Source organism: Lonchura striata, chromosome 2 (genome assembly GCF_050655825.1).
Source record: "Lonchura striata isolate lonStrDom1 chromosome 2, ASM5065582v1, whole genome shotgun sequence".
In the NCBI taxonomy this organism is placed as follows: Eukaryota; Metazoa; Chordata; class Aves; order Passeriformes; family Estrildidae; genus Lonchura; species Lonchura striata.
Window position 1 is genome coordinate 91768892 of NC_140704.1, and position 19291 is coordinate 91788182.

The following is a 19291-nucleotide window of genomic DNA, read 5'->3' on the forward strand; positions in this document are numbered from 1 at the left end:
AGATCATGTGTAGGTTCAACAAAGTACTTTAATTTTATGCCATAAAAGCTCTTACAAACCTACAGGCATTTTGTTTGATCCTGATCAGGCATTATAAGCAGCTGTCCATACAAGAAGCTTTTATTGAACCTTAAACTGATACTGTCACTCACACCTCTTTAATCAGATAGATCTGCCTCCTGGCAGGGTGCTGAAATAGGTAGCAAGAATGCATCATTACCTGAACTTTTCTCTTTAGTTCAGAAGCCAAACTCTAATTGCTTATTACAATACCTTTATTGCATTAAAGTTCAATTAGCAAGTGTCAATTAAGATTTACACAGGGGAAGAGCGGAGAGTTCTAATCCTTCTGCTAGCTAAACAGAGATACCAGCAAATCAAATCTTGTTAGGCACATCCTTATTCCTTTGATTTTTCGTAAGAGTCTCAGTCAGCCATGTTCTGCAGGAACAGAAATTAATGCCACCTCCTTGACTTGAGTGAAGCTATAAATATTGTTTTACATAAGCCAAGGATCTGGTCCCTACTGTTTAAGACCTTTCCTTTCCAATTATCTTTTTCACCCTCCATTATAAACAACTAAACATATTAGAAAGGGGGGGGGGAAACCCAATAATGCAATAAAATAAAGATTTCTAATTTATATATCACCACAACAGGATCACTTAAGAACAGGGACATGACCCATAAGCATCAGAAAACAATCTCTGAATCTTTGACAACTGAGGGGAGGATGTGTGATCTTCACAAGACACACCCCAGCACCTAAAGCTTAACTCCACAACAGATTTCAAATAGCAACTTAACAGGCTCCTACACTGCCAGAAATTCTACAACGATTTCTTTTATTGTATTTTTCCTGTTTGGAATTCAAGGGTGAAAAGGGCAGCAAAAGAATGCTTTCACTTCAGTGGAGAAAATACGTATGCACCTAAAAGCACATGTGATGAGTACTGACAGTCTTTGGTGCTCTCCTATGTAGAGGGAAGTATAAAAATCAGGTATTAATTAGTAAACAAGAAACTTGTAACTTCTGTTTCTGTACTAGCACCCATGATTTTGTGCTCTGAACTGACACCTTTCAAGTCCTGTTCAAGAGGTCAGAGACACCTCTAGCTCTTTATTCACTCGATGTGCAAGTCAACACAGACCAAAGTTCCAAGCTATCTTACACATGATACCAAAATGAGGTGGCCACAAAGCAAAGGAGATAGACAATGCCAACAACTGCAAGTTAATCATTATTTACAGCCAAAGCTATGAAATAAGTCAGGAACAAAGCCACAAGGTGTCAGTACTGGCCTGTGTATAGAAAATAACTCTCCCTGCATGAAAGAGTTTATTTGTTTGAACCTGTTACCGAACATTTGTGAACATTCAGTTGAGGTTAACCTCATTTCATAAATGCACCCCAGTTTGATGACAAAGTAATACCATCTTCAGATCAATGAAAAATACTTAATGCAAATTATTATAGTTTCACTAGAACCAGAGGCAAAGAAAAAAAAGTTGAAGTCAATGATTTTAAGATACAAACTTTGCATCTTTTGGTCATCTGCATATACCTTTGCATTTTGGGCTAATGAAAAAATTATTCTTTTATCCAGATCAACTGCTAAGATGAGAAAGCTCCAAATTAAATGTAATTTACAAAATATTGGTGAAAATAAAATGAAAACCGATCCTTGGGAACACCATGTCTGATTGCACCCAGTAATTACAGCCTAACTTTATTGCAGAAACAACTTTGTTCAACATCTCAGCTAAAGTGTACAAAATTATCAGCAGAGTGACTCTTGAATGATTCACACAGAAGACTGTGAATCTTGTTCAGTTAACAAGGGAAATGAAATGCATGGCTGTAAGGCAGAGTAGTCAATAGCACTGACACAAAAATGTTCAATCACTGGAAAAAGCATGCAAAACAGCACCAGTGGATGGACAAAATCCAGAGCACTATCTTTCATGGTTATCCCACGTGATAGCTGTGTGCACAGAACAACAGCTGGATATACAGAGGTCTGAATAACAGAATAATGTTTGCAATTCATCGTGTTTGTGACAAATTCCTCACCAGTCTGTCAGCAGTCACATAATGCAAGACAAACAGAATATAATTTAAAACTATTTGATATATATAATGCCTCTACTGATCATGATGGCTTGGACAGTGCACAAGTAGCTGACACACGCAAGATCCATCCTTTTTGCAGCCTGTAGCTACAGGATTGCAATAATACTACAAACACAACAAACGGTGTAAAAGCAATACATTTCTTGTTGCCCTGAGCCAACTTTTCTTCCCAGTGCAACAGTAAGGAGGAGTAAGGAGCTAAAATACCTGCTCAAACCTGAGAGATCTTAGAAATTGAAGCATCCCTGTTTGAGAGACTTCTACAGCTGCTTTTGCTTACTGAGTATCATGGCACTTCCTCCCCTCTGTTGCCAATTTCTAAGATAGTTTAATTTTCTTCTTTTCTGCAAAAGCCTGTCCTGGGTGCTTCAGAAGCCATTCTGGCCAAGGAACAGGGCAGTGATGACAGCAGATAAAGAACACCAAATTTATAATATTGCAACTTGATCATATTTGTATCAAATAGTTACATGAACACAGCACAGATGTCACCAGAGGAACCTCTAAATTTCACATACTTACAGCAATTGACAATGTGGTTAATACTTTGCTAAAATAGAAATGATCACATTTACTTACAGCTTCATTGTGATTCACATAGTGGAAAAAAGAAAAAAAGGCAGTCTTCTAACATCTGTTAATTCGCTAATGACCAGCCTCATTGACTTAAATGGAATTAGTCAGGCTAATAAATTCAAGACCATGGCACAGGAAGGAATTATTAACATAGGCAGCATAGAGACTTCTTTAACCTCATGGAAACTTTTTTCCCCCCTTTATAAATGCCATGCAACACATTTTCTTAGACTAAAAAGGCATTTATTGCAACAGTTTTATAAATATCATTGTCTGTCACTGTCAGATAGTTAACAAGGCTCACTTGAACACCAACATTTAGTATAAAACAGATATTACAAAGCAACACTTTAGGGCATGCACTGATTGTAAAGTAGTCCCATAGGTCACTGTAATTTCATTATCTATTCATTCAGTGTTATTTTTGCTCAAAAGACTAGAACACAAAGAAGTTTGGCAAATTCTTCTGGACTACAAAACCTCCATTCTGCACTCCTATCCAACCAAATGCTCATTGACTTGACATGGCTGCTGGGTATTGGCATACAGAATGAAGCCTGGCATAGAGAATGCAGAACACTACTTAACACCATAGTTAGAAGTCTCTTATTTGTATGTTTTATCTGTATATTAGTCTTGACAAAGAACTGAATAAAGTAAAAAGGTAGAGATGGCATTTTGGGTTCAACCGTTATACTTCATGTAATAAGAAACAAGTGGCAAGAGTTCACACAATTATGACAGACTACTTATTTGCAAAGAGGTTAAAGCAAACCAGATCTCAGGATATATACATCAGAAATACCAAGACACATCAGGCATCAGTTATAACCTAAATGGAACTCAACATGCTAAAAAATATATCTGCCTAAATAAAAGCTGGGAACATCACATACAAATGTCAAGGTCCCACTATTGCATTTTTATAATGAGTTAATAGGTTTGAAATTTCATCTTTGAATCTCTTTGTCAAGACTTAAATCATAATTCCAGCTTTAAAAATTCTATTGTGGTAGTTTTTTATATTTCCATATTTGTCATTTGTTTCATATCACCAAAGGTAAAAAATTGAAAAAGAACCCATTGCTTTCTATGTGAGGAGTCAACTATTTCAGAAGCAGATACCATATTCTGGAGTTAAATAAGATTTTTCTTCCTCCTAGGTTTAACTGTGACATCTGTTCTTCCTTTCCTATTACCCTAATACTCTATATGACAGCATTCTTTTGACTTATTGAACTTATTCTTGTTACAGCTTGTATGAAAAAAAGTGAAAAAAAGACTGTAATACATCTAAGACTGTGAGGCTAATTTTTGTATTGAAGAAAGAAGGTATGTATATAACAATTGCAAACATGTAATATCCCCACACATGTAATATCTCAGGTTTATATATTTTCTTCCTCAATCATTCTGTCTCCCCAAAATCAGCTAGGAGTCAGGGAGGTGTAAGGTTCTGTGTTTTGTCTTGTCTCCAGAGCAGAATTTAGCCTATCTTGTATAATTCTCAGACTTTACATGCATGCACAAATACCTTCAGCTAAATCACATTGCCTAAACATTAATTCTGTGAATAATGCATTTCATTATCTAAACCTTACAGATCACTGTTGTGAAAAAACAGCAGGAATATTTTTATTCCTTTGCACAAAACCTAATAGAATTTTTCATTTATTTACTTCTAACAATACCACCATAGCAAATGAAACTCAATGTCAAAACTAAGAGAGATATGAAGCTAAATCACAAGTTACCATAAAATGTTCACATCCCTGAGTAAGCATTGGAGCCATAATAGATTTGCAGCTGCTCAGCACTTCTGAAAAATCCAATTACTTCTTCAAAAATGCAAATATTAATTTAAGAATCATTTAGAAATAGCTCAGAAAAGTACTGGTAATTTTATAATGCTCTAGTCTATAAAGAGTAAAACACCTTTATAGAAAACGTCTTAAGAATGCACATGAAAGTTCATATTGTAAGGACATTCCTAATTAGCCTTTAATTGCAGATCAGAACGAGCCTATGTGGTGCAGCAGCTGTTCTAAGATACAGGATGTGAAGTCCTGCACTTATTCCAACCTCAGATTGGTTTGGAAGAACATTGCTACTTAGCTAAGAAACACAGAGAAAGGTCAAAAGCAACAGTTGTGAATTACTATGGAACCATGTCAGGGGAAGTTCAGATGGACCTTAGGAAAAGATTCTTCTCTAAGAGGGTGCCCAGTCACTGGAACAGGGAAGTTCAAGGAGCATCTGGATGATGCTCTGAGTCATGTGGGTTAGTTTTAGGCAGTCCTGTGAGGAGCACGGTGGGTTTTGGGCTCTAAGATCCATATGGATTTCTTCCAACTTGAGATAGTCTAGAATTCATAGACTATCACAGTAATCCAAGGGAAAAAAAATCTGTCCCTTTCTTTACAGCATATTCATTGCTACTGCCAAGTTATAACATTGACTTTCAAAGCAAGTAATATCTTTTAAGTCTGCATTTTCACACCTATCAAATCCATAAGCTGCACACATCCTCTCTGACATTTCAAAATTGCACTGCTTTTGCCTCACTATCTGAGCCCAAATTAGGCAAGTTAAGTAACCATGTTTAAGCATATATAATTTTATCAAACCTACTGTGAAAATTGAAAAAAGTTACCAAAGTGATTTCTTCACATTAATAAAAATTGTTTAGAAAAGGAAGCTTACCTAAATCTAACTAAGTATTTGCAAAAATCAGATACCTCAACATAAAAACTGCATATAAATAACCAGATAAAGAAAAAAATGTAAAAAGCTGGAATATGGTTAAAAAATTATTTATTAATTTTTGTGCACAAGGACTTGACATTTTCTTTATAAATCTTCCTGTTAAGATCCATCTCTGTCCTGGGCAGGTTGAGGAAAAGCTGCCCAAAGAGACTGCTACAGAAATACTGAGAATTAAATTTTAATTGGAGGACCTAATGTACAAAGCTGTTAAGATTTAGAGCCCACAGCTTTTGATTCTGAGACTGCAGCCAGCAGGGAGTACCTGCTCACTGACGATTCTACCAACTGAGCAGGTACTCCCTGCTGCAGTATTGCCTCTGGGGTCTTGCTGGGTTTTTGTACCTCTGAAGGCCAGATCAAGCCTCCAACTCTTAACTTGGGGCTTGACAGCAGAGGACATCTTGTGCCATGGTCTTACCTGATGCCCACATCTGCCCTTAAACAGCTGGGACCTGCCTAAAGGCAAAAATATCTTTGAAGTCAGTCTCTATTCCTTCCTAACCCTATATCAAGTAATATTTGCTTGGATAAAGAGTGCCAGACAGGCACTGCCACATGTAAATTTATACAAAAATAGGAAGTATGCCAAAACCATTCCGTTCCCTTTCCCTGTTATTTGTCCTTACTACTGGTCTCTCCATTCCTCTGTTCCAAACTGTTTGGAGTCACCAACAGCTCACTGTGTAGCATCCAAGCAAACTGCTTTGCCAGTTTCATTACATGGGGTTGAAAAGGATCACATCAATTCATGTAAGCTATGCACGTCCATAGCTCCATGAAGCACTGAAACACTGTAATATTTAAAAGTATTTCTTATCCTATCATAAATCTAAGGCTCTATGCAAAGTCATCATTTGTATAAAGCACTAACAGAATAGTTACTTATGAAAATAACTGGTATTAGGCCTTTTGTAATTCTCTGAAATACATATTTCCTTCTTGTTATGTCTATTATCAAATACTTTACATTGGGGAAATTATTTGGAGCTGCTAAAACAAAAGGAGGGTGGGGAGAAGTACACCTGCTACACCAAGTGTGCCAAATCAATGAAACCACAGAGTCACAAAATGCCATTTAAATGCTATTAAAGTTATATAACTTGCATATAAACTTTAATTCTGCCTCTGGAGTACTGAAGAGTGCGAATTTCCAACAGACACAGAAAATACCTGAAAGACCAGACAGAGGAGCTACCCTTTAAAACAGGAATAATTTTCTTTTTTACAAATGTCTCATGCATTGGAGGGATGAGAAAGGAGAAGGAAAAAAAAAAAGAAAAGGAAGACCTGTGTCTTCCCTTAAACTTATAGCAGTTGTATTAGTTATAGCAGTAACTAAGAAATAACTGTGCAGCTGTTTAGTACACAGAGGCAGTTACAGGGCTCTTTTGTTGGTTCAGACCCAGGATATGGTGCCCCAAGTGAGCTTCAAGACCACTGCCTGGATGCCATGCTGATGTACGCCACACCCCAGTCATTCTTCAATCCCTGTACTGAAGATTGGGAAAGTCAGTGCCAAACACAGCTTTAACATCATTTAAGCCAAACTGGGGGTTTCTTCAAATTAGGGAGTCCACAAGTGTTATTTTCTTACTATCCAAGTAGTGCAAAACCCATCAAGACAAAGAAGGCCACAGAGGGAGTTCAAACTTTTCTCAACAATATGTTCTCTTTCAAAAACAGAATACTTCACTTGTAATAATAGAAGGCATTATCACCAGTTATCCAATGACATAACCAAATCAGGTGGTTTTGGGTTTTTTTTGAGGGGGGAAACAAATTAGCATCTCACCTCTACCTAAAATAACCCAGTTATTTGATACCAGTAATAGGAAAAAAAAAATTAAAAAAAAAAAATCCTTTCTAATTAGTAACCACAGTCAAATTTCCATACACAATATTCTAAATATGCCCTCTTTAAACTCAATGCCTCTCTATGAAGTCATTGTACAGAAAGAAATTCTTAAAATTAAAGCACTTAGGAAATGTGTTCCTTAATAGTTGTTTGGTAGTAATCACACTACAGAAACAAAAAATTACTTGGAGAGGGAAATATCTGCCTCCTTTTCCAAAGCACACCTTTTCTTCTAGTTTGTGTTAGTACCAGTCAGTTAGAAAAAATAATAAACAAAAAATATTTGAAATGCCATAATCAAAAATTACTTTGAAGTCTGTTACTTTATAGTAACTTTGTGTAACAGGGATAAATCTTGCTTTTCAGTATTAAAAAGAAAAACAAGAAGACAACATGTGAAAACAAAAATAGTCTCCATGAGAAGTTACTATGCCCACTCAAATATTAAGACTTACCAAGTATTGTACAAACTTACATACCATGTTTCCCTTGTAACCTTTCTCTCCTCAGATTTCATCCCAAATACCAACTTCTAGATACTCATACCTTCATTGTTTGTCAACTTGAATTCCACAGTCCTGACTTTCCCACTGTGAAGAGGAACTCTTAGATAAACTCAGAGCTAAACTCAACCATCCATTTCGATGCCAGATAATAGGTTGTTTTGCTGCTTCTTGTGGCCTTTTATGTCATCCCTTTGATTAGAAACACTTTATTAGGCTAATTAAGTACTGTGAAGCTTAGTTGAAAGATTTTTTAGAAGTGCACATTTCTGCTAGTACTTCAACAAGAGAAAAATACAACAAAAACACAGCACACTGACAAGTAATCTGACAAAGTAATAAAAAATAATGTAAAATACTTTGCTCTTGCTTCAAATCCTGAACTTTAACCACATCTGACTCCTTATACATTGAAAGCAGATTGACAGTTGTCACACAATTTTACCTTGATATTATTATTGTCATCTATAACATACCTGCATGCTCAGGTCCAACCAGCCTATCCTAAATCCAGAGCTCTATTAAAGAAGAAAAGAGAAGCCAAACTGGCAAGTTCAGTACCTTTAAATAATTATATTAGCCCTTTAGTGGGTAATAAGTAAATGGCTGAAACAGTAAAAACCAAGCCATAAACTAAAGCAACCCTCAGGCTTTGAGAAAGAACTGCAATATCTCAGCTGCCTGAAAGAATTTACCCTAATGATTTCTTCACTTCACCTGTTTGCTGAATGTAAAGCTCATTATCCAGGCTTCTTCTTATCTGCTCCAGCCAAACTTAAGGCTAAATTACACAGCTGTTGTGGGCCAAAGCAGACCTTATTAGGTGGTCTCTACTTGATCAGATGATGAGTAAGTTAACCAACCTGAGAGAAGTAATTTACACTAAATAAAGCTTCTGTATGCACTTTAGAAGTTCACTTATGAATTTCTCTTCCCTTTCCTGAACTCTAGTCCAGTAATTTTAAGTGAACAAATCCTTAAAGACATCAGTGAAAATATAAAATATTAATCAATTTTTTTGAAATAGGGATAAAGTGTTTGTATGAAGATAAGTTCATCTTCAATCTAATTAATATACCTTAAGCATAAGTTTGAAGAATTCTAAGTCTAAAAAAACTTAAGTCTACAGACATCAATCTGTGAATAATGATGCAAACCCAACCAGGCTAATTAATCATTTTATACTCCATGCAGCAATGAGAATAGAAAGAAGTTACATTACATATACTTTACCAGATTCTATGCTAGGAAGTCCTCAAGTGTATCACATTAGATAAAACTTTGGCACTCCTTATATTTTAATTCTACTTAAGTAGAATTTTAGTATAAGTTGGAAAGTGAATGAGTAACCTTACCTAAATACATTTGACTGCTACATGTAAACACGTCATACACTTCCTGTTATGTGAAGAACAGAAATTCTTCACTCCAAGTTTTTATTATAGTCTCTGGCTCAGAAATGCATTTTGACTTTTCATCTCTGTAATATTTAGCATTCTTCTTGTACTATTTATTGGTGATAAAAACAGCAAATGTATTTATTTTTTAGTTCATCTTTTTTTACAATACCTATATTTTAGCAGTGATTTGATGAACAAAAGATACTGAAGATACTGCTGTTCTTATTAATCCCTGTCTTTCCTTACAAGTAATCTCATTTATATGTCTTTGTAAGATAACACCAGCTGCCCATAGTCACCCTTAACATGAACAGGATTTAGTGGCATACAACACAGAAGAAGAGATTACTTCATACTACTGCACAATTACGTAAAAATATATTTACATGACAGCAATTTTTTTTCCTTAAAAAGAGAAAAATTGATTTAATCTCTTAGGAGGACATCCTATGGCTTATTGGGAACTTTAATGTTCTGCATGTTTTACACACGGTTTTCCTATGTATGGAGAATTTATATTGCTGTATTCTCCCTTCCCCTTGTTTAAATAACTTTATACCTCACTCTTTAAAGAGGTAGGTATTTCTTTCAAAAAGGCTATTGAAACATAATAAAGATATTCATCACCTCCTTCTGTTGAAAAAAAAAATCATGCTAATGCTTGAATATGCAAATTTAGTTTTGGAAAGTACTAGAGCAAGTACACTTTGATAAATATTAAAAAAAAAAAAAAAGAAATTGGGAGAACTATCCACTACTGAAGGACAGGTTTTATCCTGCTCTGCTGGTTTCCAGATCTTAAGATTAGAAACTGCACTTGGAGATGTGCCCTCCACTCTAGAAGTACCAAACAGCTTTGCAGTGTTTTCCCAAATTTGCTTTTTTGTAGCAATATGGAGGGCAAGTTTGTTATTTGATAAGATGTCCATCACTAAATTCACCTAAACACACATACAGGCATCCCTCCCAAACACACACACACACGCACACACACACGCACACACAGACAGACATAGATTTTACAAAAGTCTCATTTTTTCTCAAGCAAGTAATCACAACACTGAAAATATTCTCCTATGTGTTCACTGATTTTCTTAAATGATTTGTCACCACTCTGCCACTCAAGGAAGATGGTTATTTCACTCGTCTGAGAAGCTATGTTCAAAAGCAGCTAGATGAGGATGGTGATGTGATATAAATTCCAAAAGAAAAATGCATTGTCTATCCATATTGCCGTCCATCCTGAGAAACTTCCACTGCCAAATTCTTGCTATTTTCCATTGGTCATGGGGTTCCCATCAATAAATAGAAGGTCAGTGCAACAATGAGGAGCAAGCAGAATGGAGAAGAGAAGGTCTGATAGGCAGCTGATGGCATGAAAATATCTTCATACTTGTAAATACTGACAACACGCTCTGACACAGGTGGAGAGTCGATATCATGACGAGTTATAGAACCTTTAACAGGTAAGGACAGAAAGAAATAACGTCAGATGCAATTTCTTCTATAACTCTACCGAAGGAACAGGTAGGAAGACACGCAATTTTCAAACCTATGGAGGCATGCCATGTTACACTGTCAGGGAGTAGGCTCATTTCTTTTGCTTTCTGAAATGAAATTTCTGAATAAAACAAATTAAATTCAATTAAACAACAAACATCCTTCAAACAAATTAAGAACTTTTAGTTATGAAGTTCTTCTAAATTCAGATTTAGGAAGTGAGGATAGTAGAGATATAGCCAAGAAAACAAGACACATTGGATTCCTGTCTTTTTTTTTTATCCATTGCTAAGCCTCATGCTGCCAAAATTTTAGTTCATAACAAAAAAAAAAAAAAGGCGGGGGGTGGGGAGAGAGGGTGTGTCTAGTAAGAATAATGTAATTGAAAGACATTTATCAATTTTGGCACATCAACTCAGCTGGTGAGATCAACTTACCCTGGATTGCTGGACCCCAAGCAAACAGGTAGTACCAACTCAAGTGCAAATCTACGATGGTTTCTTCTCGGGGAACATAGACTGGACGCTTGAATCGACACGTTACACGATTGTTTTCAAAAACCCCTTCCTCATCTCTAGCAGGATTTCTCTGGATTTCTTTAGCCCACTGCCCAACATTATAGAAGTGCTGTATTCGAACTCTTCCGTTATCATCATGAACACAAGCCATAACATCATCTCCTCCCTACAAGGTTAAAAAAAATTTGAAGATGGAAAACAAAAGGGTCATAAAACACTTCCTCATTTATGTATATAATTTTAATTATTCAAAGCTGATCAAGACCTCTTGAATAGCTTTCCTTCTTTCCAAGTTATATATGCACAAATAACCAGATGTCTTCAGTAAGATTAAAAAGCAGGTTAAGTGCATAGCAAGTTACATACCCTTCCTATCTTTGAATTCTCTTTTGGATTTTCTTAAGAGTTATTTTACCTAACATATATTTGTAGGATATGGTATCACTCTGACATCACATAATTGATTGATCTGTGGAATGCTGTTTTCTTTAGTTATTTGTGAAGTTCTGGCATACTGCTTCATAAAATGGTGCAGTCTTGAGTCCCTGATGTGTACAAAATCCACTGCATCAAATCATGGACAGAAAACCAATATACTTTAGTGAGACAGAGGAAACAAACCTACTACATACGGGAAAATAATAGCATTGATTACAGTAAGTAATTTCTAATGTCTTCTCATAATTTCTCAGAGAACATAATTTCTCAAATCTCTTATTTCTTATTAGAAATGTAGTAATAACAGAATACAGTATATCACAAGATACAAAGAAAAAAAGTAATCAATATGTGCCTCTTCAGTTAGCATAAACAGCCACCAAAGAACCAAGAGAAAGAAGAAAGAAGGAGCCACTTATTTGTAAAGGTCATTCATTGAAATACTAAAGCACTCAAGGTGACTGACAGAGTGGTAGAGCACAGGGATGAGCATGAACTTCAGGAGTACTATCTCATAGAAGCCTTAGCACCAAGAGCCATTAGAACACTATCCAAGCTGGATGAGTGCCACAGCTATCAGTGCTACATTAAACATAGGCCCTACTCCTCCCATATCTTTCTGATATGTCGTACTGATGAAAGACATGATGCTTTCTAGTGTGATCATCCCTCAGTTCTTTAGTACAGGGAAAAGAGAGGAAAAGAGCATATTTCAGCACTATGGGAATATTGCAATGTGCATTTGTAAAAGATGTGCTGAAAGTGAGTGGAAAGAGGGGACAATTAGGTAAAACACATGCTTGAACAGTTTTTGTACCTTGGTGCTGCTGCAGACCTTTCCAGCCTCTGTTGTGAGATTATCATTGCTCTCCATAACTTATTTCCCAAGTTTACCTTTTATATATCTAAGCAAAAATCCCTCATTCTTAAGTACAAAGAGGCAAAAATAAAGGTGTTTTTATACCAAAGGGAAAAAAACTAAAAAGGAAAGAAAAAAGCATTTTGAATCTCAGTTAATGGAATGACATTTCAAAATCCTGCCAAGGCACAAAAGCCTGAAAGTGGAAAAGCATAATGTTATTTGAGACAAAAAAATAGGTCATAGGACTTTAAAAAAATCTATTGAGGACACAAAGTAGATTTTTTTTCCTTAATTTCTGAAGCTATCCAGGTCACACCATTTTCATTAGGACCTCTAAAGCACAGCCCATTTCTCAGAGCTAAGTTGTTTTGACCCAGAGCCATTTTATCATCTAAGCCTGGGCATCCCAGGACACCAAAATATCCTGAAAGTTAACAAAAAGATGAAGTCAGCAGGAGAGCCAGAGAGGAAGAGAGATGCTAGCTGGTTTAGCCCAGCTGACTTATGGGCTTTTACTTTACACTTCCTTGCCACACTTCCTTCCACAGCTGACTTTTACATTACACTTCCTTTATTCTTTTTACCGGAAACCAAAACTTAACCTGCTGCTTGCTGTGCCTGCTTTACAAGTGGCTGATGAGAGGAGGGCAGTGGGATCCTGGGGTCCACTGCAGGTACCTCAGAGGTACAAACTGGTAACACAATCTGATATCTTGGGGAAAAATACTTAAAGGTGCTGAGCTGCTTTGAAAACCCTGCCAAGTACCTGCATTGATGGGCAAGCTTCTAAACTCTTCCCAAAATTTGGCTATAAAGCCAAATTGTTCTTTACATAAAAACCACAAACTATTTCTTGTGATGTGAACTTTATGACACAAAAACCTTCTAACATCATTGTGTTTATTTACAGTGTCATATTAAAACATATGTAGTAATGACTGAGAAGCACTTGTCCACACATTTTCTTCCTATTTCTCATTTTGGGTCAAATGATGCCTTAAGTTTTAGCTTTCATATTTTACAGCTTCTGTACTGCATTAGAATATAAAACTGAACTACATATAAAGTGTTAGCAAGTTCTCTTCACAGCTTAGTTAGACAAAACAATCTTTTTCCAGCTGAGAACCAAGGACACCGTTGCAGCTTTGGGCCCAAAAGGTGTAAACAACAGCGAATTGAGGAGAGCAATCTGGGAGGATGGTATTTCATAAAAATGCTGCTAAGTCAGTGTAAGTCTTCCAATTAATTTTTTGTGGGTCCTATTCCAAGACATCTAATTCCTGTATTTTTTCAGACTCCTACTTTCAACACTACCAAAAACAGTCCTTTCTTTGACTTGGGATTTAGGACATATGTTCAGTATTGCTCTATATACTCAGGAGAGTTTCTGTGCATGAACACCTACATCATAAATTGCATTTTTATCCTGGAAATTTTACCACAGATAACAGGCAAAACATAAGTCATCTATTGCCCACGTTTTTTGAAGTCCACACATTATATGTTTTATTTTGCTCGTTGAAAATGAAAAGTGGAGCTTTTGAATTAAAAAGTACAGGAATAAGCACAAAACAGAACCCAATAACAATCCAAAGGAGAGAGAAGAAATTTTAAAAAGACTGCCTTCTTGAGTATGAATGTTTTAAGTTAGCAGGAGTCATTTTCTCATACATTTGTGGCTTCCCTGGAACAACACATAGGTATAAGAAAGAAACAAAAAAAATCCCAAGTTAAGCAGTGAAATAAAAATTTATACTGCTGAAAGTCAGCTGATTCTCTCAATAATAAAATTATTTGCTATTCAGTTTATGATGTGTTTTTTGCCCAAATTACACTGACATAAAGCGCAACAGGACATTTCCATGTGAATTGGCTTATCCCTGAGGGCTTTTCTAATAAAAAGGCAAAAAGCTAGTGACATTCCAACATTCAGAGCAGAACTGAAATACTGTTGTAGTTCTCAGAGAAGAAGGGAAAGGAGATGCTAGGAAGGATAAAGCAGTTTTCTGTGAGGCAGTGCTCCCAGGGGTGCTACTGAATGGTGCTTTGTTTTCAGCAAGCCAGTTTCACCTTATATGTTCTGTTTCTCACCGATCAAATATATAAATGTACATAAACCATTTATATCCTAGCATGTGGAAGTGTGTATATTGCCAACATGAAAAACTGTACATATCTTACCATTTTCTTGTCTGAGGAAAATCCCACTGCCACCCAGCCATCTGTGTCGGCACTCAACTCAAATTCAACATCAGCACCTATTCTACGGTAACTTAGAAAGTAGTCACAAGTCTCTGCATTGCATCCAGGTTTACCATACCTAAATGGAATTGGAAATATACATAACTTTTTCCTTGAAATCTCTTGCTACGAAAATTAATTCAGATTTTGCAAGAAAAAAAATAAAAGAATGTATTTTGGTATAATGGCAATAAAGCATATATTCTGCTGGACATATAGTTGCATTAATTGTTTGAAATTATTACTCTTTTACTGTATAGTATTCAAACAGTACACAAAATATTACTTTATTGACCTTCCTTGTGCTGTGTTTTAAGGGCTTCATGAAAATACAAGAAATAACTGTAGGTCTATAACTATGACATGTATTCTTAAATAGAGTCCTCAAATAATATAGCTGTATGTTTTTAAATAACAAAAATTTATTAAAATTACTATGAACAACTAACCAAAGTCTCCAATATCATCAGTCAGCATCTGTAAACATAAAGGTATTTGTACTCTTATCTCAGACTGACCTGAAGCATCCCTTGGTTTTTCCACAGTCATCCACTCTGATTTTTGCAAATGGGTCCACAGGAGGAGCAGTAGGGAAAGGGTAACCTGTATGATCAGAATAAACCATTACCAAATAAAATACAAGGACTAAAATCAATAATACTAAAGAGAAAATCTTCCAGTAGCATTTACTTTGCTGATAACTGAACTGTTCAGATGAGTGACTACTTTGTTATGTACAAAAACCACTGCTCAGATAATTCTGGATCCAGGTAACAAAGTAACATGACTAACTGAAAACAAAACTTTTCTAAGGTTTCCTACATTCATCAAGGAAGGAGAAGAATGCTGGAAGGCAAAAGTTAAATGTAAGGCAGCAGGACCATAGACTATTGCAACTAACAATTAGGGATCTCTGCTCAGCTCTCCTTGTGCACTCATAGTCCCCTCAGGAAATCCATAAGGGAACTGAGTCCTTAGCCATAAAAGACAGCATTAGGTATAAATGCAGGCAGGGTACCAGATGCAGAGCTATAGGAATTGATACTGAAAAGATATTATAATACATCCTCCTTTATGAAGTAAAATAAAACACACATTGCAGTAAAAGGTAAGAGAGCATCAGGGCAGGGAATGGCCTGCAGTTACGGCCTTCAATCAATTGTGAAGGCAGACATAGAAGAGCCGGGCAGTGAGAGTTATGATTCCAAGCTATCATGTCTGCTGGACTATAGCACCAAAGAAAAAGTGAGAAAGTTTACTAGCAGACCTATTCAGTCTTGGCTTGTGGGAGCCGGTGTCTGTTGCATAAGCACAGATATTTTAATAGGATGTTCTTTTACTTATCCAGATAAAAACCAAAGTGGGACTAGAAACTCTTCTGAACATGCTTCATTGAGTAGGAAAAGTGCTTCATTGAGTAGGAAATGAACACTGTAGTTAGTTACAGCACCAGCACACAAACTTTTGACCTACACAGCTTTGGGCATTTGGGAGCCCTGATTTACTTTCCTAGATCTCAGACAATGGAGAAAGCATGCTGCAAATCACAGTTACACTAACTCTATCAAGGGCAGGTAAATTACCCTGCATAAATAAGTCTGCAGAATTTCACAGCAGCATGTAGTGGTGCATTACTGAAGCACAGGTCACAGGACATGCAATTTTCTCACTCCTTACTTATTTTCAAATCCATTGAACAAATGGTTTTCCATGCAGCTTAGGCGCAAAAGTGGTTAACATTCCTCCATTTGTAAATTCAAAAAAAAAAACCCACCCCAAAACCCACGACCACGCTGCTTCTTGACACTTTAGGGCCTCAAACATCCTTTCGAAGCCCACACACCCCAGGACTCCTTTTTATGGTACCAGCCCGTAAAAAGGGGGAGAGTGCAAGAGGGGAAGGTGAGGGGTGGCCGGCTGGCCTCGCTCTGTGGGAAGGTGATCGCCCCCAACCCGAGCTCCGGCCCAGGGGCTGCCCGTGTGCGGGGCTGCCCGTGTGCGGGGCTGCCCGTGTCAGGAGCTGCCCGTGTCCAGAGCTGCCCGTGTGCGGGGCTGCCCGTGTCCGGAGCTGCCCGTGTCCAGAGCTGCCCGTGTGCGGGGCTGCCCGTGTCCGGAGCTGCCCGTGTGCGGGGCTGCCCGTGTTAGGAGCTGCCCGTGCCCAGGGCTGCCCATGTGCGGGGCTGCCCGTGTCAGGAGCTGCCCGTGTGCGGGGCTGCCCGTGTGCGGGGCTGCCCGTGTCAGGAGTTGCCCGTGTGCGGGGCTGCCCGTGTCAGGAGTTGCCCGTGTGCGGGGCTGCCCGTGTCAGGAGCTGCCCGTGTCCAGAGCTGCCCGTGTGCGGGGCTGCCCGTGTGCGGGGCTGCCCGTCTTAGGAGCTGCCCGTGCCCAGGGCTGCCCGTGTCCGGAGCTGCCCGTGTGCGGGGCTGCCCGTGTCAGGAGCTGCCCGTGTGCGGGGCTGCCCGTGTGCGGGGCTGCCCGTGTCCGGAGCTGCCCGTGTGCGGGGCTGCCCGTGTCAGGAGCTGCCCGTGTGCGGGGCTGCCCGTGTCAGGAGCTGCCCGTGTCAGGAGCTGCCCGTGTGCGGGGCTGCCCGTGTCCGGAGCTGCCCGTGTCCGGGACTGCCCGTGTGCGGGGCTGTCCGTGTGCGGGGCTGCCCGTGTGCGGGGCTGCCCGTGTGCGGGGCTGCCCGTGTCCGGGGCTGCCCGAGCGCGGGGCTGCCCGTGTGCGGGGCTGCCCGTGCGCGGGGCTGCCCGTGTGCGGGGCTGCCCGTGCCCGGGGCTGCCCGTGTGCGGGGCTGCCCGTGCCCGGGGCTGCCCGTGTGCGGGGCTACCCGTGTGCGGGGCTGCCCGTGTCCGGGGCTGCCCGTGTGCGGGGCTGCCCGTGCCCGGGGCTGCCCGTGCGCGGGGCTGCCCGTGTGCGGGGCTGCCCGTGTGCGGGGCTGCCCGTGCCCAGGGCTGCCCGTGTGCGGGGCTGCCCGTGTGCGGGGCTGCCCTTGGAGCGCGGCTCTGCGGAGAGCGGGCAGGGCACCCGGTCCCCCTGCGGCCCCGGCCCCGAGCGGCAGCGCCGGCTGAGGCGGCCGGGCCGGCGGAAGATGGCGGCGGGCGCTGGCCTTCGTGCTGAACCGCGCTGCCACCGCCTCCCGCCCGCCGCCCCGCGCCCGCCCGGCCCGGCCCGGCCCGGCCCGGCCCGCCGCTCCCTCCCGGCCCCGGCCGCGCCGGGCCCCTCGCCCGCCGCGCCCCCGCAGCCGCCGCCGCACCCTCCTCGGAGAGGTAGCGCAGGTCGTAGAACTCGCTGGCGAAGGTGCCGTACGAGGAGTCGTGGTGCCGCGCCGCCTCCTCGCCGTGCTCCCCGCCGCCCGCCTCCCGCCGCCCGCCGCCCTCCTCCGCCGGGCTGGCGGCGGAGCCGGCCAGGAGCAGCAGCAGCAGCAGCGGCAGCCGCCGCCGAGCGCCGCGGCTCCGCTCCGCCATGGCGGCGGCGGCGGGGCGGGGAGGCGGCGGCGCCCGAGCGCGGCGCCGCGGGGGAGCGGGGGCGGCGGCCGGGGGCATCCAGCCCCGGGAACGGGCGGATCCAGCCCCGGGAACGGGCGGTGCCGGAGGGCCAAGAGACGGCGTGGGAGGGTGTTGGGGGGAAAGGGGTCGGGGCGGCGTATGCGCGGGAGCGGGATGCCTTGGGAACGGGTTGCGTCGGGAGCGGGATGCGCCGGGAGCGGGATGCGTTGGGAACGGGATGCGGCCGGAGAGGGATTCGCCCGGAGAGGGATGCGCGGGCGGTCACAGGCACAGCACCGAGCCGTCCCCGCAGAGACCGCTGCCGACGGGTTGCGCGCTGGCCTTCCCTGGATCACTGATTTCCCGCATCCCACAGCGCGCCCCACCCAGCAGAAGCCCCGCCGCGGACACGTCTCTCACAGCCGGGCACAGCCGTCGAGAGGCTGTACCGAGCCATCCCTGGCTGCACCCGTGGCCTCGTTTCACTAAAGCCTCTTGGCATGTGCTTCAAGAGGACGTGATAAATCTCGCTCAGTAATTGCCGGGCAAACTTAGCTGTTTTAATGTTTTTTAAAATTTATTTTATTATTACTATTCTTTTTAATGGCTTCTGGGATGGGACTGGAGACACAGCGCGACTTAACATTGTTTTCAGGTAAAACCCCATGGTAGTGAGCGTTTGCTATCTGATTGCATGTTCTTGCTTTGTATTTTATACAATGTAAGTGCAGAAATACCAATATACTCCAAACCTGGCAGGACTGAAGGAAATCCCAGGTTGCCTTCAAAGTTGTCTTGGGCTCTGGTATCTGATGCTGGACTTGCAACTAGGAATTAAGCATACAACTGCATTCTTGCTGTGCTTTGGGATCCATGAGTTGATGGAGGAACCATGGCCTTTCATGCCTTGCATTACTTGGGTTTGGATTGCTGTCTTTTGGTTATAACTATAGTTTCATTTTTATATTATTATGCATAGTCACACTTCCTCCTCTGAGAGTCTGGAATAAAATTCT

General features: G+C 40.9%; 1 protein-coding gene across 1 annotated transcript; it reads right to left on the reverse strand.

Annotated features, from left to right (window-relative positions):
* Nucleotides 1–257: 257 nt before the first annotated feature.
* On the reverse strand, nt 258–18269 carry FRRS1L (ferric chelate reductase 1 like). Its single transcript, XM_021528769.3, has 5 exons — nt 18044–18269; nt 15312–15396; nt 14734–14872; nt 11172–11418; nt 258–10691 (listed from the first exon to the last, which is right to left on the reverse strand). Exons 1-5 carry the CDS (start codon nt 18252–18254, stop codon nt 10519–10521), a joined length of 855 nt encoding a protein of 284 aa, XP_021384444.1. The 5' UTR covers nt 18255–18269; the 3' UTR covers nt 258–10518.
* Between the last annotated feature and the right edge of the window lie 1022 nt (nt 18270–19291).

Excerpts from the sequence above, each read along its gene's own strand:
- FRRS1L (XM_021528769.3), bottom strand. The coding sequence starts at position 18,254 with ATGGCGGAGCGGAGCCGCGGCGCTCGGCGGCGGCTGCCGCTGCTGCTG. Across the intron at positions 14,873-15,311 it reads AAAACCAAGGGATGCTTCAG|GTATGGTAAACCTGGATGCA; the intron begins GTCAGTCTGAGA and ends AATTCCATTTAG. Across the intron at positions 10,692-11,171 it reads TTGGGGTCCAGCAATCCAGG|GTTCTATAACTCGTCATGAT; the intron begins GTAAGTTGATCT and ends TACCTGTTAAAG.